The sequence below is a fragment of the Dermacentor variabilis genome, chromosome 5 (genome assembly GCF_050947875.1).
Source record: "Dermacentor variabilis isolate Ectoservices chromosome 5, ASM5094787v1, whole genome shotgun sequence".
Lineage (NCBI taxonomy): Eukaryota > Metazoa > Arthropoda > Arachnida > Ixodida > Ixodidae > Dermacentor > Dermacentor variabilis.
In genome coordinates this window covers 40,399,132-40,423,692 of record NC_134572.1, presented here as the reverse complement: position 1 = coordinate 40,423,692, position 24,561 = coordinate 40,399,132, and the positions used below count along the sequence as shown (strand labels likewise).

The window sequence follows — 24,561 nt, the reverse complement described above, 5'->3', positions numbered from 1 at the left end:
GTCAGAAGTACGCATTTAGGTTGAAAGACTGCCCATTGGCACTGCTGTTAATGGCCAACATATGAGGAACAGGTTTGTCATACCCTTTGTCCTTGTATGCCTTAGCCCGAATAAAGTGGCCCTCAAAGCTCTTTGGTCGAAGCTCGATAGCTTGAGTTGCTGCCGAGATGGCTGCATCAGGTTCCTGCACACAAGGAGTAGCACAAAAAAGTGTAACACTTTGCATATATTTATTGCAACAATTAGGAATATTTGATGTCGCTAAATTGAGCTAATAGGTTGCTTGCCAACTATCTGAAGTAGAGAGCAACATGTAGGCCCTCTGAGAGGCAAAAATTAAAAGTGGGCAATTTGTATTTTAGATTATTGTTTTATCGTAAATTTATGTTCCTAATTACTGCATCAACAACACTAATATTGCATATAAATGATGGAATGTACACTGAAAATACCGGATGGTAAAAATTCGGTTTGCTTCGTATTTCACATAGGCTGCAAACAGCTAATGTGGATCGCTGAATGAAATTGCACACTCAACCAATATAACTTAGCCCTTTAATGTTTCTTCCTTCTATAATACAATTTTCTGTACCTGAACAAGCGTATAATGAGGTGCAAATAAAACATTTGCACACATGTTACACACATGAAATGAGTTCTGTGAAAATTTGCATAATGGAGGTAAATTCAAGAAGCTAAACTATTTGCATATGTGTAGCTGATTGCAGCAGAATGCCACAATGTTGAATGCTGCGAAGCAAATCATACAATACTAAATGCAACAGACTGTTGAATGCCTGGTTAGCTAGGTTGTTAGTGACTGTATTCCAGCTGCCGTAACTATTAAATGAAAAGTGATGCTCAGCTTGACTCCTTAATCATGCAGGAGCTGTATTTTGTAGCTATTATATTACTTTGGTTTTATTCCTTTCTCATTCTGCCTTCCAAGCAGTGCAGCTGAACTGAACAATAATGGCGGCGAGGTGGCAAGTAAGCCAATGATGAAGGGCTAGAAGGAATCGCTGAAGAACCATTAAAAACCCTGGCCCACTTCAAATTTTTCTTTGGCTGCAAGGTTTTCATTTCAAAAACCCAGTATGGCCTACTTTTGCGGCCTTCTGCCACACTAAGATGCAATATTTTCTTCCACATTTAGACACAAGTTGCTTACATTCAGTTTCCTTTTGCACTTGGCAAGCCCAAGCAGCAACTGGTGCTTGAGCTGTAGAAATGTGCTTCCGCTGTCTGCATCTTCCACAACGGACGCAGGGAACTTCTTCAGGGCGTACTGATACCGATGGACAGCATCTTTCATGTGGCCTTTCTGCAAGCGCCAATGAGAGAATAAAAATGAAAAAATTTCTGAGAAATAAGAAAGCAACACCACACAAGCACACTGATATAGTTAATTAACTGATGCTCTGTTTTTCAATGCAAGTGGCTATAGCTCCAGTATTGTAGCTACTGAAAGTGCAGGTGCATTTTACTTCTGGCCAGCACTGGAACATAGAACACATTTGGAAGACATCTCTGTGACTCGATGCACCTCGTGTTGACCAAAAAAAAATTCCCTAAGAAAAGCACATATTATCGCTGTACTTTAATACTGTGTAAACCTATGAAAAACTCAATGTGGCCTACATTAGGCATATAAGAAAGTGTGACTATGTTTTCTTTTGTGCAGGTGACTTTCCCGTGGAGTTTCTAAGCTTTCTGCTTAGCCGCCATCTTTAAACAGAAAAGTAGCTCGCACCGCTTTTGACTTTTATGTTATATTAAAGTTAGCGCTGTCTCGGTGTATCTGTTTCTTTCTACGTCCTCGTTCAGTCGCGCTTACACACTCTATCATGGTTTCAAACCAAGTTGCCTGCCAACATGTTTTAACCATCTTCACAAAGCTGTCTTTTCTGCCGGCTTGTTCAGAGTTGGAAGCGGCTTTTGATGGTTGCTGTCCATTTACCTGCCTATTTAGCCATCTACAACGAGTATTGTAACACAGTCTGTATTGCAGTCTGTGTAAACACATTGCTACAAGCATCTGCAAGATTAGAAGCTGCAAAATGCTGATGTGCTGTATTGAAATTCTCATCTGTGACAGCAACAATTTCAGAAGAGGCACACCTTTGAGAGCTACACAGCGATGGCACACTTACTCTGTATAAAAGAGCTCCATCTTGATGGAGCTTATTCAACAGAAGATGCACAACATCAGGTTTACCAGCTGCCATCTCCCAGGTTTGTGATCCTGAAAAGCAAGGTTTATGGGAAATAAGAAAATGCACACCCGGTGATGAAAAACTTTTAAATCACTTTTATGGTCTCGACATTTACCTTTAAGACATATGAAAGGAGATTTATTGACATACTACAAACAGTACACACCAACATTTATGGCACAACATACCACAAAACTAATTTAATGAGAACTTCAATTTAATAGTAGGCCGTGGAGAGAGCAACGCACCTATCTTAGCCCCTGCTTGCAGGAAGCAGTTGATGGCATCGAGGTTCCCAGTTCCAATGGCCCGGTCAAGAGCTCTGGTGCCATTCAGGTCCACATGCTCAATCTCGGCACCATTATTTAAGAGTAGCTTGATCTGCAAGACACAGAAAACATCATGAGATAAAACTAAAACAAGATATCCTGTAGTATTGCATATACACTTAAACGAAAATCCGCCAGCATGCAACGAAATGCAGTACACACTTCTTAACTTCACAATGTTAGCACATCAGAATTAGATATTGCACAAAGTACTTGCTGTGCCCTTTATCAGTTTCTAACAGTTTAGAAATGACCACTGTGCCATCTAGGGCTCATCTACAAGCATTTTTTAATGTAGTAGTTGAATTGAAGTTAGTGATAAACTCCTGATGTTCACTCCATGATGTACAACAAAATAACAATTAAACGACCTGGAGTTCATCAGCTGTATACGTCATCTCCATATAAACTACTGTGCAACTGCTCATGAAGTGATGAGAATTGTGTTTTAGCTACACAGTGTATATGCCACTGTGTACTAAAAAGGTACAGAATTTTTTCACAATTTCTTTGGACATTTAGTGGGACAATTAATTGTTCTGTACAACGTATATTTAATGCATTTATTGACATTTTTTGCTGTTGTGCTATTACACTGTACAAATGGACTGTCTTCTTACTCCAAGAAGAGCCAATAAAAAGCAAATAATAAAACAGCTGATATATTATGACAGGCTGTAATGTTCTGCACATTGAGGTTCTGTAACACAAGGGCCTCAGTAATAATTGCATTAACATATACCACAAATTTTGGGAATTACGTATATGTGCACGGTGACGAACTTACACCTGAAACAATTTTGCTGTGACCTAGATGCAGGTAAGATAAACATAGGTGAGGGATCCATTGCTCATCCCTAAATGCATTTGCGTTTTAACTCTGAAATGACCTTTTGCACCAAAAAGTGATGTCACAAGGGCAAACTTGGTTATTATTTTGAGGGGCCACAAAAAATAGTCATCGTTTAAATAATATTGTTTTAAGCAGACACATGGTGAGCAATAACCATTCATGAAGATTACAGGGCTAAATCATCATCAATCATCATTATTATAAATGTCCGATGCAGAACCTTCTGTGCCTGCAAATTTCCTAATGTAATCACTCCATTTAATATCGTGCTCCAGATAACTCCTGATAACTGTTCTACATATTACGTGACCTGCCAGACTCCACTTCATCTGGATAACAAAAATAATGTCATTTGCATCCATTTATTTCTAATTGACATTGCCTTCTTTGTACCTATTAAAACATTTTCTTAAATTTGTCATTCATTTGCCCCCCCTCCCCTTTGCGTGATTCTCATCAACTTTATTTCAAGTTTCTTTACTTAGCGATAACAAAACCCAATGATTGCATACTTTTCCAGGATATCGGTGCATTACCATTCATGCCTGCACGGTTCATGTCTATATGTTAAAAATGATACACAGTTCACAGCCACAGTATTGCAGTATTGCAATAAGACTGAAACGGCCTTTCCCGGAACCTTGATTTTATCACCTCCCCTTTGACCCTCACAGCAAATGTAACTAACCACATTTTATGTCAAAACCATGTGATTTTTTTTTACATATTTCTGCAACCTTTTCACGGAGTCTTTAGAGAAAATAAAATCAAATGAAAAATTCGCTGGTCTAATGCTTACAACTTCTGCATTTCCTTGGGTGGCAGCCATGTCGAGTGGCGTTCTGCCCCTCTTGTCGCTGTGGTTGATGTCAGCGCCATGGGTGAGGAGACACTGAGCTGCTTGAAGTTGACCACGACTGCAGGACCAACTCAATGCAGAAAGGCCATCCTTATCTTGCCATAGCAGGTTGGCTCCTACAAAGTTAATGATGCACTCAGATCAAACTCTTCAACATGATGGTTTTGAGCACCCAAGCAATCAAACCTCATTGCTCCGCTGATCTTGTAGAAGACCTATACTGCTGCTGCCTACTCTGCCCTATGTTAAAGTGAATGTCTCACAGAGAGGCAAATAACCTGCGGGTGCACAAGGCAGTCAGACTCATGAAAAAAAATGTGGTGACATTTGCACAGCTAAAAAATGTAAGCTTTTATGACATCTATTTTGTTCAGACGTTGCGTTGTTTGTAAGTTGAATGCATTGGTTATGTTGCTAAATGCACCAAAATTACCTATGCTGTCACTCGACCCTACCCCCATGATTTTCACAATCAGCTGAACCTCCGTAGTAAGGCATTTGCTAAGTGTATTAGTCTCGTAATTGTTCTGCGCTGTTATGTCGCACAATACACGTACAACACCATGACAGCTCTCAGTCAGATAACTCACTAAGTTCTGATCACTCAAATTTCCTGGAATGTAGCCACTGTGCCAAAGCAGAGACAACGTAAATTTTCGTGTTTGTTTTGTTTTTCTTGCTTTTGCAATGTTTTTCTTTGCCGATATCTTTCGCCATTGGTGCTCGTGTTGTCTGTTTCCTTAATCTTCTGATCCATTCTTGCGTTATTTGCAGTATTTTGCCATTGTACCAACAAGCCTGGCTAACAGCCATTCTGGAGGTGTATTCTTACACTGTACCTTTGGCAAGCAGCAGCTCCAGTACTCCAAGATGGCCCTCAGCAGCAGCAAGCATAAGAGGCGACCGGCCCAGGGCATCAGCCTGCTCGAGAGCACGTGCATGGCACAGCAGGAGCTCAGTAACTGCCCAGTGGCCTTCACGCACAGCACAGCACAGGGGTGGCTCGCCCGCGTTGGATCGCACGAGTGCCGAGGCGCCACGACGCATGAGCAGTGCGCAGACATCTCGATGTCCTGCCAGGCTAGCTGCCGTCAGTGCTGTGTGGCCACTGAAGTCATCCTGCTTGTTCACCTGTACCTCCATCATGTCCAGCAGAAACTCGCACACCTGAATAGACACAAGCCAGGAGGGCAAACTCGTCAGAAGAATTTGTGCTTGCAGATATGAGAATAATGAAAAGAAATAAGGTGCTCACTAAGTAGCTTAAACAGCTAAAAAAAAACCACTGAAAGTGCAGTGAAACTAAAGCATTTTAATTTCGGATGGACATTATCAGCTCACTTCTTTTGTTGGAGGTAAAAGTGAACAGAAGTGAATGGAAAGACAAACTACTGGTGGGGACCAACTTAGAGACCCTGGAAATTGCTCCCATGCATTTAACTCATTGAAGACCCGCTTCTCATTTCTTCTTTTTTCCTGCACTTATAAAGAACTACTACTCAAAGATAGAAATATTCTTCCATACTGTTTGTATAAGTTAACTTAAAATCCAGTAAACAAAATATTTGTTAACTGTTGTTAACACACTGCAAGAATCAAGTGTATGCAATCGAGGTTTGAATATTCAGGTTGGTCTCATCTAAATTATTCATCAGTTTATTTCCTGCCACAACAGCTTAACATCTATACTAATTGGTGGATACAAGAGAATAAAGTGCAAAAGTAAATGAGAAGCCAACAGAGAAACACATGTGCCCATGCAACAAAAATAGTAGGATATATCAACTAGCTCAACCTACAACCCTTCTATGCTGGATACAATTTCTAGTTGCTAGCACGTGGAAAAAGGGAGAGTCTATCGATTATCTTCACCTGTGAAGTGAGTACCCCCTGTGAAATATGCGGCCAGCAGAAGCTTGGCGTGCTCGCCACATAAATCGAAGCTATTAATCATTGAGTCAGAACATCAAAGGGGACATGCTGGGAGCAGCAGAATCATCAATGTTTTCGTAAACACAACTGAGGTTCCCAAGGTGGAGGAAATCATAATTCTGGGCATGTAGATCCAGAGAAATGAATACGACCTCACGACACACAAGAAGTTAGAAGAATTCGCGGCGCAAGTCACGGGGATCTTTAGGAGAGTTGCACTCAAAGGCAGAGGCCTCGAAGAGAACAGCCTCTTTAGACTCATGCAAGTCTTTATTACCGGCCGAATAGCGTATGTCACACTGTATCTTGTGTTTAAACAAGAACAAGAAAAGAAAATAGATGCGATCATTAGAAAGAGTGTTAAGAGAGCCCTAGGGCTCCCAGACTCGACCTCAACAGACCTCTTTCTCAAAATGGGGGTTCACAACGCGCTAGTTGAGCTCACTGAGGCAGTACGAGCGTCTCAGTTGAAAAGATTAGGCCAGTCCAAAGCAGGGAGAAAAATTATGGAATGGGTACGAATCCAATGCGACTGGGGTGCCCCGATTGGCAAGAAGGACATTCCATTGGATGTGCGTAAACGCTTCCAAATTGCCCCCCTACCTAAATATATGCATCCTATCTACAACAAAGAGAGGAGAGCTCCCAGGGCTAAGGCTCTAGTAAATAAACTTAAAAACACACCGGCGCATAAAGTAACATACGTGGACGGGTCTGCGGTATCAACGGTGGTTGATGGCGACGGGTGCATTAAGATAGCGTGCTCCATGTGCACGAGGGACGCCTGTAAAGCTGAGCAGGTTGCAGCAGCGCTAGCTTGTGCGGGTACAAAAGTGTGAGTCATATTATGCGATAGCAAATTAGCTGTCCGGAATTTTAGCAAAGGGGGAATCTCGGAAGAGGCCCTCCAAACTCTACTCAAAAACCCTCCTAGGAGGGACATAACTTTTATTTGGGTTCCGACCCATGAAGAAGTCCCAGGTAATGAAGTCGCTCACGAGCTCGCCCGAGCACTCTACCACTAGGCAACTCGAGAGCTGCCATTTTCAGGGATCAAAGGTAACATCATCATGTACAGGGAAATCGTAGATCCTTACAAAGCCAAAAGAAGAATATTTACACCTCCGCATCGGCCTCTAGCTCTCTCCGGAGGACGCTCGCGTTTCGCGGCGCCTCCAAGGAAACAATTATACATCACCATATTGGATTTGCTTAACTCAGACGAGGGACTATAACAACACCCTCTGCACAATTTAAAAGGAGAAAGGTACGCTAGACCATGTCATATAGTAGGGTGCTGGCTCCCCAGCGGCCAAGGAAAAGATTGACAGAAGAGAAGCCTGGGAGGCCTTGCTTCAGAGTGAGGCCAAAGACGACCTGCGTCGAGCAATCTGCCCGGCCGTTGAGGCCGTGAAGACTCACCGTTTTCAATGCACGGGGACTGCTTTGTCCCCCCACCCCCTTTGTTCAGGGTAAGAGGCGGGCACCCCAGCTCGGTGGAATAATAAAGTTTTGAATCAATCAATCTAAGTGGGATAGTTATATGTGGGCGGCTCGACTGCGCTGAATGCATCTACGCAGTATTGTCAACAAAGCAAATAGCTGATACAATGGTCCTATTGCAAACTGTGAAGCTGCATGCATGCACACAAATTTCAGCTGTGTGAATGTGGTGGTTTTCCACTACTAAATGAGTACAGAAATAAGTTACAGAACAGATTCAGCAGCTTCAATCAATTCAATGCTGCTAGAGGAGAAGACACATTTAAAAGTAAATAAATAGAGAATACTGTTTCTCCATTGGTTATGCCACTATTGACAGTACATCATTCTTTGTACACATGTATCTGGCCTCCTCTGCTCTCACTAAAGGCAATGACGAATGTCTAGAAGACATGCCCATACAGAATTAGTGGATAACCGTGCCACATGGATTCTTTTGCAAAGCTGTCATATGAAAAGACCTCTTTCTTTTCTGCGATGTGCTCCTAAAGGTAGTAGATAATGTACATGTCAGCCACTCTCACAGTGAATGGTTGCAAATTTTAGCCCCTTTGAACACTGCAAAATAATGTGGCACCATGCTAGGTGAATTAAAGCACATTTACTTTATACTGCTACTTGAGCGTTCACGCTACTCAGTGTTTTCTAGATGAAGGCAGCCTGTACCCTGCACAATAAGATTTGTGCAAGCTATTTTTGGGCTCATAAGACGGGCCAGCTGCTCAAATAACATTCATTCCCTTACTGGCTGAGTACATAAGTTAGCATGTGTATAAGCAATGCCATTAATTTATTTGTCAATGTCTGACAATTGGAGAATGGCACTTTGTTCAGGGTTCTTGCTTAATAAACCCATAAACCATATTATCCCTATACACACAATAGTACAATACTACATTAAACATCATGTTGTTGTGTGGCATCATGCAAGAGATAACACCTCTGACAGCGATCACAAAAAGCAAGCAATATGAAAGGTTTTTTATCTTACCTCAGTGTGTCCTGACTTTGCAGCTGCAATTAGAGCCTGCTGGGCGGCTCTGTGAAGACCCAGTGCAATGCCGAAATCGTCTGGCCACTTGCATTGCACCAGGTGTGTCACCAGGTCCAAGTGGCCAGAACTGGCCGCATATGCTAGCGCTGAGAGGCCCTCACTGTCTACGTGATCAATCTGCCGTGCAAAGAGATTGTCACTGACTATCAGAAATAAAGACACACGCATCATGAATGGAAATAAACATTGCAGCTCTGATGGAAATGTATTAAAGTATATGTCCAAAAAATGAAGGGGACTAATTTATTCAGGTCTCACTAGTACACTCTCAAAGTTCACTAATACCGATGTTGAACTTGATGAGGTCTATTCTGACAAGGTCTACACTCGGGAGTGGCAGAAAGTGTGCAAGGCTCGGTCCCCGAGTGATCTCGGGAGTGGAAGTCAAGGGGTTGAAAGGTGTAACTTTTCCATATGTGAGATAATTGCCTCTGATTTGCTCTTGAAGAAGATAATGCGGACTGTTCAGCTTCTGTGGCTCTGCACCAGCCCTGCGTGGACCTTGCAAAATTCAGTTGTGATAGTGTTAAACTACTTTAGCGATTAAATGTTGAAACAGCAACATTTAAAACAATGTTGACCAAAAAATAAAACAAAAATATTAATGAACAGTGTCATAGAACAAACAATAACTTAGATGAGGAGGGCAAGAATTTCTACACTGTGCAAATGCATGCATTGCCCACATGAATTTGCATTAGATGCATTGCACAGTCTTTTTATGTGCCTGAACTACTAATGTATTTGCAATTTATAACACAATAGTAGACGAACCTTTGCAAATCTGCCTTAACATGTCAAGGCAGTGAGCTTTAATTATAAGCAATGCAGAGAACAACTGCCTACACTTAAGGAAAGCATCACTATAAATGTTTTCTTTTACTTTTAAATAGTATACTCTAGGAGCATATATTATGCTATGAACAATTTGATATTTAAACATACCTACTATGCTGTTTTGGGATTATAATTCTGAGCTAGCTAACAGTCTTAACATGAGGTGAATCGTGATAATGCAATATTATGGAGGCCGTGTGAGTCAAAAAGATTGAATAATGGCTAGATGTTCCATTGCCAACCCTCATCATCAGTTGCTAAGCCCCTGTAACGTGATTTTAACTATCAATAAACCCCTAAAGAGCTTATTTGAAGGTCTTATAAAGTGTGCAATTCATTTAACAGTGTCTTAGCCATATGTAAATAAGCCTATGACATCAGATAGTTTTACATACAAGGGCGATGCCAAGAAAGCCCTCTTGACAACAAGCCTTGACATTCTCAGCCAGGTTAGACTTGCAGACACCAAAATGAAAATAATATATCTCCTAGCAATTCTGTATTGGAATTCTTTGGCGTATCATATTTGATGGAGTGGATTTTCATTTGTGGGAAGAATGTCGAGGTGGATGGCCATCCAAATGTGTTTAGGATTTTAAGTCACATCAGATATGCAGAGCTCAAAACTGAAACAAACTATCTGCTCTCTATTTCATGTCACCCATATTTGGTGGGTGCAGTCCACCTAGACCTAAGAAACACGTGCCATGTACATTGTGCAACTATGCAAATTTATATCTATATTCCTTTAAGGCTTCAAGCAGGAGAAAACAAGGACAAAAAATTCTTTGTGCAGGAGGCAGTACATACCCTTGCTCCACATGAGAGGAGGTACTTGGCGATCTCAAAGTGCCCTCGCTCGCAGGCCATGCTAAGAGCAGTGCGGCCCACATCGGAGGCAACGTTGACATCAGCTCCAAATTCCACAAGGGAAGTAACCATGTCAGTGAATCCCTCGTAGGCAGAAAGCACCAGCAATGGTGCTCTGTTCAGGCAGTTGGTTCGTGCATTTGGATCAGCCTGGGCCAGCAGCAGCAAACGGCTCACCTGTAGAGAGTCATGCAGCTTTACCGATTGCCGTGAGTAACATGAGAACATACGACAATTTCTGAAGTTATCACCAGCCTCACCACTGCCTGTAATTCATTGCAAAAGTGAGGCTGCCAGGCTGAGTGTCAGTGCCTCAGAAAGTTTCATTTTGCTACAGTTATGGTGTAGAAAAAAATATTGTGTTTATTTCTTGTTTACTGTCTATAAGGATACATTTTTTGCCACTGCTAAAGCACACTGGATTTCTCCACTGATCCGTAGTGCAGCTTTGAATGGCAACTACTAGTAGTGTAAAGAAAGGACAGCACACCTTGACATTTGGGCTGTAAAGGTTTGCAGGAGCCACAAGTGCCGAGGAGACACATCCAGCACTCTGGAAGACCCATAGTGCCTGCAAGTCCCGAGGAGTGCATGACTGGGGAAGGCCACGGGAGATGTTCTTGTAAATGTGTGCCTTGAGGATGTGATGGCCAAGCTCCAGTAGCTGACTTGGATCAAGTGGTGCTTCTATGCGTGACATGCGCAGCGCAATTGATGCATGTCCCGTCCTGCACATTAGGAAAGGGCGCATGTGCAGAATGAGCACATTTTTTTGTAATGAGATGTCCAAACAGCTTTTGAAATTAGTTCGAGATAAGTACATTTTACGACATGTTTCTCACACCTCAGGATACTATGTAATTTCTGACTAGCACTTAGCCATGACATAAAAACTATTTCTGAGGTTGCAGGGTATAAAACATTTATTATATGCACAGAATGCAGAGCCAAGTGGAACAGTACCTACCTGACATCACAGAGGAATTTAGTACTGTCATTCTCATCTCGACGAATGAGCCACTCCCGTAGAGATGGATGGGCCAGCATAAGTGAGTCATCGTTACGCTGCATCATGAACTGGGCAGTGGTCAATGTTGTCAAACGCTGTTGAAAATCAGCCCATGTCATGGGCTCGTACGTGGCGCTCGCATTCACACTGTGATACAGTTCATGTGGACGCAGAGGATACAATGATGCCATGCAGACCTGTAGGAGACTTTGCACCTGTAAACAGGGAAGACATATAAAACATATCAGATTTAATGAAAATTCACGTCCAATAAAACAAGGACAGCCTTTGTCTGTGCCTTTTCAAACCATACTTTTTGTTTCAGACTGTAATGGGATAGGTGCACTTCTGCACTTGATATTAGGTGATGCCCTTGCATGCCTTCATAGGCTCACAATTTTTTAGCTTTAGATAAAGCTCGCCTTGCCGTCAATGTATTATGTCAAATTCCCATGAAACTGCAGTATCACCTGCATATGTTGGCTGTGTAAAGCGGTAGATGTAAGCACTGCAAGAAATATTACTTGAATATTACAGAAAGCAAATACATGACCACGGGCGCTTGTTTTTCTAGTGCAGTCGACTTACATTAATTTGGTCTTGACGATACTGACGAAACTGGTCGACTCGTCCGGAGGGTCGAATTAAACAAAATGCAGAAAAAACGCCGAAACCCGCTAGTGTCCATTTGGTGCCTATGTATGTTTTCGATGTTCCTTCCTGTAACCTTTTTACTGCCGCCTTGTAGAGGGGGCTGCGGGCCCCTGCCAAGCTGCCGTTTGTTCGTGCAGCTTTTACCTGCAGCCTCCTCCATCTTTCTTGATGGGAAATAAACATTATTATTATTATTATTATTATTATTATTATTATTATTATTATTGTTATTCACTTGCCAGTATATTTCTTTAAAGTTAGTTTCGCCGCAACACAGCTATATTATGCGGTGAAGCATACCAAGCAGAGAATGATGCCGTTATAATGGGACATAGCACGCGTTCCTTAATTTACACACATGCATGCTCCGTCTACGGCCACAGTATGAGCACCGAGACGCCTAATAAGTTTACTGGCAGGCCTTCAGAGTTTTAAATAGACCGCTGCTCTTTTGTTGGCTTTAAATGTCCCCTCGACTTTTTGAGTTTCTTCATCTTACTGTCATCCTTTTCGCTAGCTTTCCCAAATGACAAATAGTCTTTCTCTGCGTCTCGGTGCACGGCGCGTGCGCATAATTATGGGATGCGTACTAAGCCTCGTTAACGGTTTCATATACGCGACACGCATAGCGCGCGAAACAAGGGCTCAAATCGCCACATCAACATAAAACAGCTCTGAATGGCTGCCGCTATGCTTGATAGGGAACGCGTGCTATGTCCCTTGACAGTGGCCCCTTTCCATTCTTGATTTGCTTCACCGTACAACATAACTGTATTGTGCCGAAGATGGCTGGTTATGTTCGAATTATTTGGCGAAGGCTAGCTTTTAGATGGAAACAACGGAAGTTTGGGCATATAGAAATGTATGGGCGCCGGCCGGGACCTTCGGTCGGGATCGAATTAACCGGAGTCGGATTACCAGAAGTTTACTATACTTCTGATAGTGAAGAGACTGGTTCAAGTACAAACTATGCCAATGGTTAACTCAGCGGTTAGCACATCTGGCTCCCAATTGCACATTTACACAATGACAATATGAGCTTGATCTTCCATGGCAGCGGCGGGCAAATTTTAGTTTTCCATTATAGAGTCATATTTGAAGAAAAATGGACTAAGGAACCATGAGTGATCTGTTAAATGGCCATTACACACTATCCCTGCTAATTTATCAGACCTCACAGCACCAACATGCTCCTGGACCAGCTATATATTATGCCGGTTCCCATGTGCGTGGCAAGTGCCTGACAAATAGTATGAAGATTAATATGCCACGGAACACAGGAATAGAAAGAAATGCAGTGATGATGATGAAAGGTACAGGAAGCTACTCTACAATGCATAGGAGGAAGAGGTGATGGTGGCCAAGCGTTACGTGTCAGTCAGAAAGATGACGATGAGCATCATCAATATACACCGATGATTGTAAATAAGGAGCATCTCACATTTACACTTACTTATGTGCACATTAATGATGTTTGTTCTTTCATTGCGCTAAATTTCAATGATTAAGTGCTCTAGAAACCTCTGATATAAATATTTTTAGTATAGAAATCCTCTTTGAAGTAAGAGTGGACTGGCTATGTCACATACCCTCTCAAATGCCCTGGTTGTTGTGAACTTCAGGTTGAAGTTCAGCAGGTACACTTCACTGAGGCTGACAGGCAAGACTTTGTAGCTGCTGCTCTTGACCACTAGGTGACCACGCTCTATAAGGTCCATGGTCAATTTGGCATATAGGAAGCAGCCCTTGCTTAGATTGGCCAGATGGTTGGCAAACCTGGATGGACACAGGAGATAACAGGTTTTGATATTAGTCGATGGATTATGTTGTCCCCCTCAGCCAGGAGACAAAGCTGACAGATTTTGTTGTGAAGAGACAAGTGACTATGGCACGATATATAATTCAGTGAGTACAAATCGCTAGAGAGCTTGATGTTGGGCTTGTCTTTGCCCTTGTGACATCTTTAGCTTGCTCATCCTACTACTCCTTGCATCATGTGAAATTTGAAATGAAAACAATAAGGAATCGGACGAAACAAAGAACATCGCGAATGAAAAAGTGCCAATGTGTTACTTGCAGCTTCGCTGCGCTGACCTTTCTTTTATTTAGCTGTACTTCTAACTTTTTATTCTTAAATGACACATACTAGTATTTGGCATGCACTTCCCTAAGTGGCTATGGTAATCTGCTGTTGACAACGAGGTCATGAGTTCGATTCCAAGTCGTTGCAGCTGCATTTCAGTGGGAGTGAAGTGCAAAATTCTCGTTTACTTAGACTTAAGAACCCCAGGTTGTCAAAATTATTTTGGAGCCCTCTATAGCTCACACAGCACTGATGTGCCTGTTTAGATGTTAAATCCCGTCAATACTTTCCAATGTAAGTGTATGAAAGAAAAAAAAATTGTGATTGCCTCACAAGTCTCTGAGGCTAGGTGAAACAGATAAAATTTGTTTGATTGCCAATGTATACAGATCACTTAAATATATCTGCAATACTTTTGTGGACTTGTGGGGCAGAACAGCATAAATGTTACTGTGTAAATGCCGAAAGAGTTGCACCTTGCATGTGTTGAGCCATCTTGTTTCCCATTGTTGACAGTAATGTTTGCACGTGCCGAGGGACTGGACTCAATGCGGAAGAGAACATAGCCCACAATGTCTCGCATTAAGTTCTCGTTGCATGACATGCGATCAAAGGAGATCTGGTGAAATGGCAGTTGTTGAGTGACTTCCTGGAATGCTGTCCGCACAGTAACAATAAGCTGGAATAGAGAGAAAAACACTGTTTATTTTCATAGACATGTGCATATGCACATAAAGAAATTTAATATATAGAAAACATTAGTTAATTATAGTAATAACAAAAGTAAATAATGAGGAAAGGTAATATGATTATACAAAGGTGAGTGGTGCCATGCGTGGCAGTGTTGCCACAGTTTTCTGGGCAATTTTTGACACACTGACTCTCGTTAATTCGACTTAATGGGACCGACAACATTGATCTAGTTATTACACGGGTCAAATTAAACAAGTTGTAGAAGAAAAAAAGAACGCCAAAATATAGCGCTGATTAATTTGGCAGTATTTGCCTGATTCTAACACGCCCCCGAATGAAACGCACATCCACTTTCTAAATGTCCAAAGTAGATAACTATTGTAGAAATGATATTAAAGCTCTTAATCAAAGTATATAGCTAACTCACAACCAATTTCTAACAAGAAAAAATGGCAAGGGTCTATTAGGCTTCGCATAATGGCGGTCAATTTCCTAAAATCAATTCGCCGCACGGATTTTGAAGTCAGCTTCGCCGCTATAAACTTTTGTCATGCGGTAAAGCATACAAACGCCGCGAATGCGCTTTTGGTTTCTTAAATCCGATTGCACAGCGCAGGCAATTTTCGGCCCAATTTTCTAGGAAAAACAGAGGCAGGCGTTAGAATGCGGTAAATACCGTAGCCAGACATATTGAGCTACGTTTATTGTTTGAAAATATTCCTAGGGAAGGGTGGAAATAGGCTTATCGACGGGTGATTATCTGTGTTCAACCCATTCACTGTCCCCTGAGCTCCGCCGAGACAGACGCTGTCACTATTGGGGTCGCTATTGGGGTCCCTTTCTATAGGTAATCCGTTTACATCAAACACGAGCAAGTGTGCCAAATAAGTCAGTCACTGCACCTTCAACCAAGCAGGGAACTTGAGTATGTGCCTGGCCAGGAAGGAGGTGATGGTATCTCCATAGTCAGGCCGATGCAGTTCAGCTTCATTGAGTGCATCTACGACAATAATGCAACTGGTGTTTGGGATTCGGCCTGTCTGCCTCAAGGAGCTTAACGGTTCCAAGATGCCTTTCACCAGGGCTTCGTGGGGGTCGGTCTGGCATGAAGGCAGGCTGAGCACATCTTGAAGCCTGCATGTGCACCAATGAAAACGTGTTCCTCAATGGTCCTGACACAACAGAGAACCTAATGATCAACATATCAGCCTGATTTGTGGCTACTACAGAAGAAAATACCTTTTCAGGAATCATCAGATCTCCAGAACAGAGTACTCTGATTATACGACTCAAATCAACCGCACTTCTTTCTCCCAACCTCAATTGGAACATCAGCTAGCTGCGTGTTTCTTTCTTTAAATTTTTGTATCCCAGGCTTTTAATGTTGCACCTATCGCTTTCAGTTCCATTGCTGTTGCAGACTTTCGCTGGAGTTTATTTGTCATTTCGAACTTGTTTAATATCAAAGAAGTGTGCTAACGCTACGGAAAAGCTAAACTGACAGCAATAAAGACAGTCGCTTCAGTGACCGTACTGAATGTCATGGTCACAGCACAAGCTGTTCGTGCATCCTCATTTAAATTTACGTTAGTATTGTGCAATGAATTATAGTGTCCTCTGTGCTTATACCCATGTAGAATTTCGACGGAAGCGCTGGGTAACACTGTACGTGCGTTAAAAAAGTTGCGGCATGCAGTAAAGTCAAACCTCGTTCTGAATTAGTCGCATCCGACACGAGAATACACCCGATATATCCGATATTCGTTATAGGCATATATTAGTTACACATTCTCATAAGCGAGAAACATTAGAGTTACTTCAGTACATCCATGTTTATTTGACTAACGCCTCAGTCACACGCACGCTTTCAAAGAGAATTTTCAAACCGAAGACAATTGAAATCTGTAAGCCTCGTTGCCAATCGCGCTAAAAAATTCGATCCCGATCGGGCTCGATCGCGATCGAAAGTGCCCGTGTGACGCCGGTATTATTGCATATCGAGGTTCGACCTATTAGGGGAGAAGAAAGATGATGTAAAATCTAGAAAGCTAGGATCGAGATGTAGAACTGACTGACATCAAAGGACACATCTGATCCTGTTCTAACATTCAATGACGTAGACAGGTGGGAAGATTATGGGGTTACCCAGATCTAGTTGCACCACAGGCACGCTTGCAGGTGAGCGATTGGCCTACCTTTGGTCTTTGAGCAGCAAGTCTCGGTAGGCCACCAGCTGAGGAGCCTGGCAAAGCTGGGCGGCCACGCTGTGCACAAACTCGGGCACCAGGCAGGTGACGTTGTTGTCTGCCTGGCAGAAGTGGTAGGCCACCAGGTGGCCTCCCAGGCAACGTGCACCGTCCTGCTTGGTGCTCAGCCGCGGCTGGTACACCGACGACGCCGAGCCGCTTCCTATACTGCTACCGCTGCTGCCCAACGCACCGCGACGCTCCGGTTCGTAGTGGCGCACACCTGCAATCGCCGTGCGTCATAACCGGATTCGTTTCACAACGCCACGACGATGTTGATTCGCGCACTCACAAGTATCTGTTATGTCGGCTCGGCTGTGGCGCGTTTGCTGCGTACGTGGCGGCCAGCAGGTATATCATAAAGCAACAAAAAGTCTTGTAAATGTGAGGTCATATTCCCGATATTTCGATATGCTACACTTTGCCATCTTGCCTGCTCGGCCGTATCTTTCAAGAATGACTCGGCATTACAGAATTCGACACAGCACACCTCAAGCATGAAATAAATAATATTAATAAATAAATAACGAATATTTATTACAGCGTATTTGCATATAAATAACGTTACGGCATTGTTTTCTTATTCTTTTCTTTATTTAATTCTCGGTCTAAATATAAGTGTAGGATATATACTGTGAACAGTGTTACGATTGTTGCAATTTTTTTTTATTCATTCGCTTGGTTCCATCATCAAGTGCCTTAGTCATGACAGAAAGCCAGCTTTAAAGGAACATTGAATAAGTATATTATATACGAACATTAAGCTTTATTGTGAATGGCGCTTCTGCAATTGAAAGGAGGAACCTGTGGCAAGAAAAGTGGCCGACGATTACGTTTTTTGGTAGTGCGATCTTTGAGCGCAGCTGCTGCCTTACTTCAACAACAGGCAACCGCATGCAGAACACGCAGTGCCGAACGGAGGCAGCTCTGCGTTTCGGATTGGGAAGCACACACCGCAATCCGCCGCTATCGAACCGGCGCTCCAGCGACGCGCCATCGCGCCATATTATAGTGGGTAACCCTCGCGGAGAGGGGGGGGGAAGATTATCAATTATTATTTAATGTTTCTTCTAAGGGGGGATGAGGAAACGGGTGGAGAACAGGGGTATTGAGTAGGGGTAACCACACACTCACTTACTCACACAGAGGCCTCAATGTGGCCGCAAAAGGTTGGGGTGGGAAGTAGAAGGGGACAAAGCGCTATAACTGTCTTTTGAGTCACCGCAACGGCACTGCGCCAGGTAAGGGGAAGTATAGAGCAAGAGTGGAGGCGGGAGAAGGATAACCAGGCGCAAGCACTGCCAGAGGCGACAAATGCCTCTGAGGAAAGCGCCCCGCAAACGAGGAAGCGAGAGACATGGCTGAGAGCCATACGGCCACGCGACACGAAGACGGAGAGGCGGAGAGCTGTGGAACAGGCGCGAGGCGGCAAGGAGCGCCTGCCGCCGGCACCGTGGCAGTGCCGCGACAGCGGGAGAAGAGACGGCGAGGGTAGAGTGGACGGTAGCGGCGAGAGTCACCACAACGGCGCTGCGCGGAGGAAGGGCCAAGAGGGTAGGCAAAGGACACATTATCCGGCTTTGGAGGACAAAGGGAGAGCAAGACTCGCGCCGCGTGCGAGAGATGGCAGCAGAAGCGCGCGCAGCTAGAGCAGCGCGCGGATGATGACCTTGGTTACGGCGAGGGACGACGGCGCCGCGAAACGCAGGAACGGGCGCCAATGGGCTGCGCTCTAAAAAAACTAACCGCCAAATATAGACGCGGAAGTGTAATAAATTAAAAGAATGGGACTCACTGTGGACGTCTCTCCAGATCCTGCGCTGTCATTATCGAGTGAATGATTTCACCTTAATTTTGTACGTAGTTCAACCCACAATCGGCCAAATTTATGCTGTGGCGACGAGGAAGCCATTTACGTACCTGCCGTGCCATACGTGACTTCTTCCTTCTTGCGACCAAAGGTGCTGTAGTCAACCAGTTGCAGTATGGCAGCAGTCTTTCCTGATCCGGGGCACCCAACGACAACCACACCCTTGCTGTTGTCATTTTGCAACTCCTGAAAAAAGAAATATCGCGGCACGAATTCGTGCAGCAATGTCATGGTCACGCGCAACTGCAGTCTTCATCAAAAGCTTGCAATTGCTATTCTGCCGCTTATGAGACAGTTTTATACTTTACCGGGGGTATGTGTTCCAACTGTACCGAATTAAATATATCTGCTATACGTGATCGCGATTCGAACGCATGATCAACGTTCAGTCCCAACGAGAAGCCCAGATCCCTCCACCACTCAACTAACACGCTCCATACCCTTCCTCTTTCATAGGCAGAAAAAATAACAATGCAGTATGATTCTATTTCAGTTCGCACAAATTTATCAAACAAGAACCTTCAGTGCGACCGTCACGACGAATATTTCGGGCCGGGCTAAGTATAACAACACGCTCTGACGTTGCACCCATTCTTGTAAAAATTTGCATTTACTGTAACAGCTTGTTCAGCAATGTAAACCCAGCTAAAGTAACATGAACCGTCTGTCTGGACTGCGACATTCTGAAGTGGCTCGCGAAGAGACACATATTGCGTGTCGTATTTTTAAAATAAAACGTAAAATACTTTACATATGCAGAAGCCAGAAGAAAAAAAAAACCACACAAATCTGGTTTAACCATTCCACTCATGAAATCAACGCGTAACACCTTCGTGCGACGTTACTATAACTACAGCCATGCAGTGCGGTCACAATACGTGTCATACTCATCTGCATTTCAGGTGCTCAGTGTAGAATGTCCTCTTCGACCGCGCATACCGGGATTTAAGATAACACTAAAATGCAACTGAAGCTAGTCACAAAGCTCTGCGCCATCGCCAAGGTGTAAAAAGAATGTGTACACCAGTGGTTGCGCGTTCACATACGCTTCGCTTACGTTCGTCCTATCAGGGCCGAGTGATCACATACTATTAACCATAACAATAAACAGCCTGGCACAAGACATGTTTTATGGTAGCGAAGAGAATACCTGGTCGATTTCGTCGAAGAGCCACTGCCTCCCAACAAATGGCGGATCCTGGTCTGCTTGGGGAACTTCAAAGAACAACGGCTTCAGTGCTGGCTGAAGGGAGATCTTGTAGTGCAGCTGCGCCCCTGGAAATGATGCAATGACCACATGCATTCAGGCTTTACATTATCCTCCGCGATAAGCACTTCTGAAAATGTCTGTACTGTTGTGGCTGGCAGAACCAGCAAGTCAGTCTTCATAAGGCATGGCACAACGTGGAAAACGCGCGAAAAGTTCTTACCTCTCGCGTGACCAAAGGTTTGGGGTTTGTTTGAGCAATTAAGTGGTGCGCCCCTCCTGTTGCTGGGCACACTATTATTTCCTGAAAAAAGAAAGGAAAAAGGCATGAGCGTGATATGCAAACGCAACAGCTGATTTCACCGCAGCGTGTGGTCTCTCAACGATGTAGACTAAAACAAGACTTAAAAAAAGGCCACTCACTCTGTTGGAAAGGAGCTTTGCGCGAGGGTGAGGGTGACGAGCTGGTGCTCATCAGCGATGCGACGCTGTCCGAGCTCTCTTCCCTGCTCGAGCCACGAAGTATGCTCATGGCTTCCGCTTCTGACGAGCCTGGTCAAAAGAAGTGACGAACTTAAGTTAAACACATGCCTCCTCTTCAACGAGGCAGGCGGCACCACTTCTTTTTCTTTTCTTTTTTGAGGCGGAAACGCGATGTATTGACTAGACGATTTGCGGCAAGCCGAATCACGAATAACAATAACAATAACGACAACAAAAAACTAAATTGAAATAAATCGTAGGGTTCAGCGTCCCGAAACTGCTCACTTAGTTATGGGGGACGGCGCAGTGGGCGGCTCCGGATTGATTTTGGCCACCCTCCATCGAAACGCGGCCGCCTGCGTCCGGGACTCAAGCCGGCGACCTGGTCCTCAGAAGCTAAACACCACGGCCTACGATTCACCGCGGCCGGTCAAGGAGAAAAAGCTATCATGATATGAATTATTGCGAGTCTTAACAAATTTCGGTTGTCACTATGTCGAGCAAAAAACTCGTGAGCTCGTCCTCGGTGTCACATTCATTGTCTCGATTTTCTCGCGTTACCCAGTCGCAATAATTTTCGTGCTTCAGTCCACTTCTCTCTCCTTATTTCATCTATAGAGACAAATTCCAATTTTAGCGTATAACAATATGCCACTTGAAGATTGCTGCTAATTTCATACTTTCACTCGACGCCTATCATTTCGCTTGCCGTCGCCCTTTGTGTTGTTATTTAAAGCACTGCTAGCTGTTTCGTTAGACTCCGATTATCGGGGCCTTATATATGAGCGCACCTTGATTATATACTTTTCATTTGCCGATTAGTCGTAAGTTGCTGTATACACATCTAGAAGATCTCGGCCAAGTACAAGTCGAGTCGATCCTCATTGATCCAGTAATTTTTCTCCTATGACCCAGCTACACCGCTATACTAAATAGCGCGTTCACCTTGAGAACAAACCGGCGTTAACGGCAACTTGCCCAGATTTCTGTTCTTTTACAGGATGGCGCCTGACGCAAGTACAGTGGAGACTTTTTTTTTTTTCTCCGCGCTCACCCGTCAGCGTCGAGATGGGGCTGGTGTTGGTGGAGCCGGCCATGTTGATGTCGCTGTTGGCGAGCGAGGACACGCTGGCGAACGATCCCTGGCTGTGGTTGCTGCCCCCGGCCGGCGGCACGTAAGCCGTCGATGCCGGGGGTCCTTCGCCCAGCAGCAGGCCGAGCCGAGTGTACAGGTGCTCGGACGCATGCTGCTGCTGCTGTTGCTGCGAGCCGCCCATGGGCGGAGGAGGGGGCACAACCACCGCTGGAGGCGGGGGGTGGTGCTGGTATGGCTGGTGGTAGATGGGCTGCGAAAACTCGTCATCTGCGAGCACGGAGAGCGAAGTCTCGAACGCTGCTCGATGGCCACAGACGCGCGCGACCAGGTCTGACAGCGAGTCGGCGGAACAGTACACGAACCCGACGGCTACGTCATTCTGGCCTTGTGGCAGAGTGAAAGAAGTGCGACTAAATATGGCATGGCCGATGGGACACCAAGTATGCGGGACCGAGTCTCCACGCCCGCAGAATCTAAGCCAATCGGGAACTCACCAATTGAAAATCAGCAACAGTTAATTGCTGACGCTAGGAAGAGCTCCATTATCGGGAAGAGGCTCGATCTACTGCTCTTAGGTGACTAACTTGTAACGCAATCGCGCCGCCTATACAGATCTTCCTTTTACTCTCACCGACAAAAATGTAGTAAACGAAGATCGTAAATGCGCCAGGCGTTGGAGAATTTCGTACGATGAGCGGCCGCATACGTCCATGCACTTAAGTTCTAACTAGGCTTGCGTGATGGTGACCCTAAGCTATTTTACATTCTCGAGTTCCAAACAAACTTAAGATGTGTGTCAGTTCGGCACTGCTGACCGCGCTACCTTAAAACCTCACGCACGCTGCTATTCCCCGTACACTTCTGGTGAATTTTTTTTCTTCTTTCCAAGCAAGTTTTACTAATCCTCATCGCGAAAGAAAGGAAAGCGCAGTTATCAAGTATGAATGCACAACTGTACAGTAAGCCACAGACGGATAAAGTAAGGTGTGAAGTACAAGATAAAGCTATATGCGGTCTGAATCGGCATTATATAGTACAGTAAAGATGTCCGAGCCACGAAACCTGAACAGTTCACTATGCAGTCAGACCACTTGTCACTGGATAGCTGTACTCTTGCACACATAAGTACACATTTCACAAATTCTGACGTCATGCAAAACATTGCATTTATTGTCACAAAAATAAAACAGAACTAGCACGAAGGTGACTCAAAAGTAAAAAACAGTATGCAGAATACGTGGTTCAGGTACATGTGCAACGAAGCACATTCCGAACAAACTACGCTTACATGGCACGGCAAGTTCTAGAACATTCATGCAACATCCAAAAATCAACGCTGCATGTTGCAGATGCAAAACAAAAATCGAAGAAGCAAAATAAATAAATAAAGAAAAGAGGCGATCACCATACGGTGCAGTGAAAAATCTACACCATGCAGAAAAGTGCAGTGCGCATCTACGAAGACACTTCGCACTGAAACTAGTATGCGTTCACGTGTTTTTCGCATTTTTATGTGGCGACACCTATACTCTCAATCAACTCGATTCGCCGTGATAGTAGATAAACTTCAGTGCGGGACTATGGACACGACCATGGTTATGGTGGTATATAGACGACGGACGTCTGCTCATTTTCTACAGCACCCATATTTCTATATCGCGTTTCGTTTCTGTAACTTTCTGGTGCACTGGCAGTCATAGGTGCTGACAGTTGTTCATAAGTGAACAAAAAAGATTATTCCTTGGTAGGTTTATACAAAATATGAAAGACTTGAGAAAAGCGCGGGAAAAAGAAAGACACGTCAAATATATCTGCGAGGGATAAAAAGAAGCGAAAGTTGCGTCGATTGGCTTTGCTCGAAGTTTTTTCTGTCCTGGTTAGGTATAGGTCCCACTAATATGTACGTACTATCGTTCTACTGCTAACTATCTCGCACACAAGCGTTGCGTTCGAGTGCACGGATCTTAAAAACTATTTTAAATCTTAAAACTCGCATGCGGTGCCAGACCGTGCCTATATTTCATAGCTATCCGGAGGCCGCAACATTTGTTATTAGTGGTAAGGGCAGCGGTAACCGTTATAACTACGGCGCAAACACAGAACGGCTAAAGTTAGAGCACGGGGCATCATTTATATCACTGCGTGTTAGCACTTGAGTTATAATAATGTAAGATCGACAAGCCCCATCTTCCACTCTTGCGAAGCACTAACGTTGTTTATAAGGCTACTCAGAAGCCCTACGTGGGCCTTACACAACAGTTTGACGTGTTTGAGAGCCCTGTTCTAGCGAGCAACAAATAAGAAGAAAAAACACGCACATCTAGCGCAGCGTCAGCGAGCGCACCACGGCATGCGCGGGTGGTTTTCACAGATCGCACGGAGGGTATACATACACTTGTGCTGGTATAGGCCTACGCAGGCAGCTATACTACGATACGTGCAGAGGTAGCGCGCTGTGCATGTAAAACGTGAGACACACACAAACGTACCGTACTGTGCCGCTGCGCATGCTGGGACATTCTCTAGGACCGCTACAAACAATTGGTCGAGCACACACCACTGCAACACATGCCGCTCAACCTGCTTGCCAAAAGCATGACTGATATTTACCTATGGTCCAGAGAGATTTTATTTTTCTGACCATATTCATTGGCCAGTGCTGGACCTTGGCCAAGTCTGCCGGGATGAAAGACAGTGGTCACTCAGGATGCGCGCCCCATTCAGAGATTTTTGTCTTCTCGACACCGGAATGCGCAAAGGCACGAAC

General features: G+C 44.1%; 1 protein-coding gene across 7 annotated transcripts in view; it reads right to left on the bottom strand.

Moving 5' to 3' along the window:
• Nucleotides 1-24,561, bottom strand: part of rols (zinc-RING finger and ankyrin repeat domain-containing protein rolling pebbles) — a 312,403-nt gene that overhangs the window by 3,438 nt on the left and 284,404 nt on the right. For 6 of the 7 annotated variants that reach the window (XM_075692172.1, XM_075692170.1, XM_075692174.1 and 3 more), the window contains 20 exons: nucleotides 24,405-24,470; nucleotides 21,753-22,061; nucleotides 20,639-20,767; nucleotides 20,439-20,519; nucleotides 20,159-20,283; nucleotides 19,059-19,194; nucleotides 17,088-17,361; nucleotides 15,795-16,026; nucleotides 14,676-14,878; nucleotides 13,706-13,892; nucleotides 11,421-11,677; nucleotides 10,944-11,181; nucleotides 10,394-10,630; nucleotides 8,684-8,863; nucleotides 5,097-5,424; nucleotides 4,198-4,373; nucleotides 2,465-2,597; nucleotides 2,154-2,245; nucleotides 1,172-1,324; nucleotides 84-184 (listed from right to left, as the gene is read on the bottom strand). In XM_075692172.1, coding sequence (XP_075548287.1) covers nucleotides 84-184; nucleotides 1,172-1,324; nucleotides 2,154-2,245; nucleotides 2,465-2,597; nucleotides 4,198-4,373; nucleotides 5,097-5,424; nucleotides 8,684-8,863; nucleotides 10,394-10,630; nucleotides 10,944-11,181; nucleotides 11,421-11,677; nucleotides 13,706-13,892; nucleotides 14,676-14,878; nucleotides 15,795-16,026; nucleotides 17,088-17,361; nucleotides 19,059-19,194; nucleotides 20,159-20,283; nucleotides 20,439-20,519; nucleotides 20,639-20,767; nucleotides 21,753-22,061; nucleotides 24,405-24,470 — 3,637 coding nt within the window. The remainder of the gene's footprint in view (nucleotides 1-83; nucleotides 185-1,171; nucleotides 1,325-2,153; nucleotides 2,246-2,464; nucleotides 2,598-4,197; nucleotides 4,374-5,096; nucleotides 5,425-8,683; nucleotides 8,864-10,393; nucleotides 10,631-10,943; nucleotides 11,182-11,420; nucleotides 11,678-13,705; nucleotides 13,893-14,675; nucleotides 14,879-15,794; nucleotides 16,027-17,087; nucleotides 17,362-19,058; nucleotides 19,195-20,158; nucleotides 20,284-20,438; nucleotides 20,520-20,638; nucleotides 20,768-21,752; nucleotides 22,062-24,404; nucleotides 24,471-24,561) is intronic. The other variant, XM_075692173.1, reaches the window with a different exon arrangement.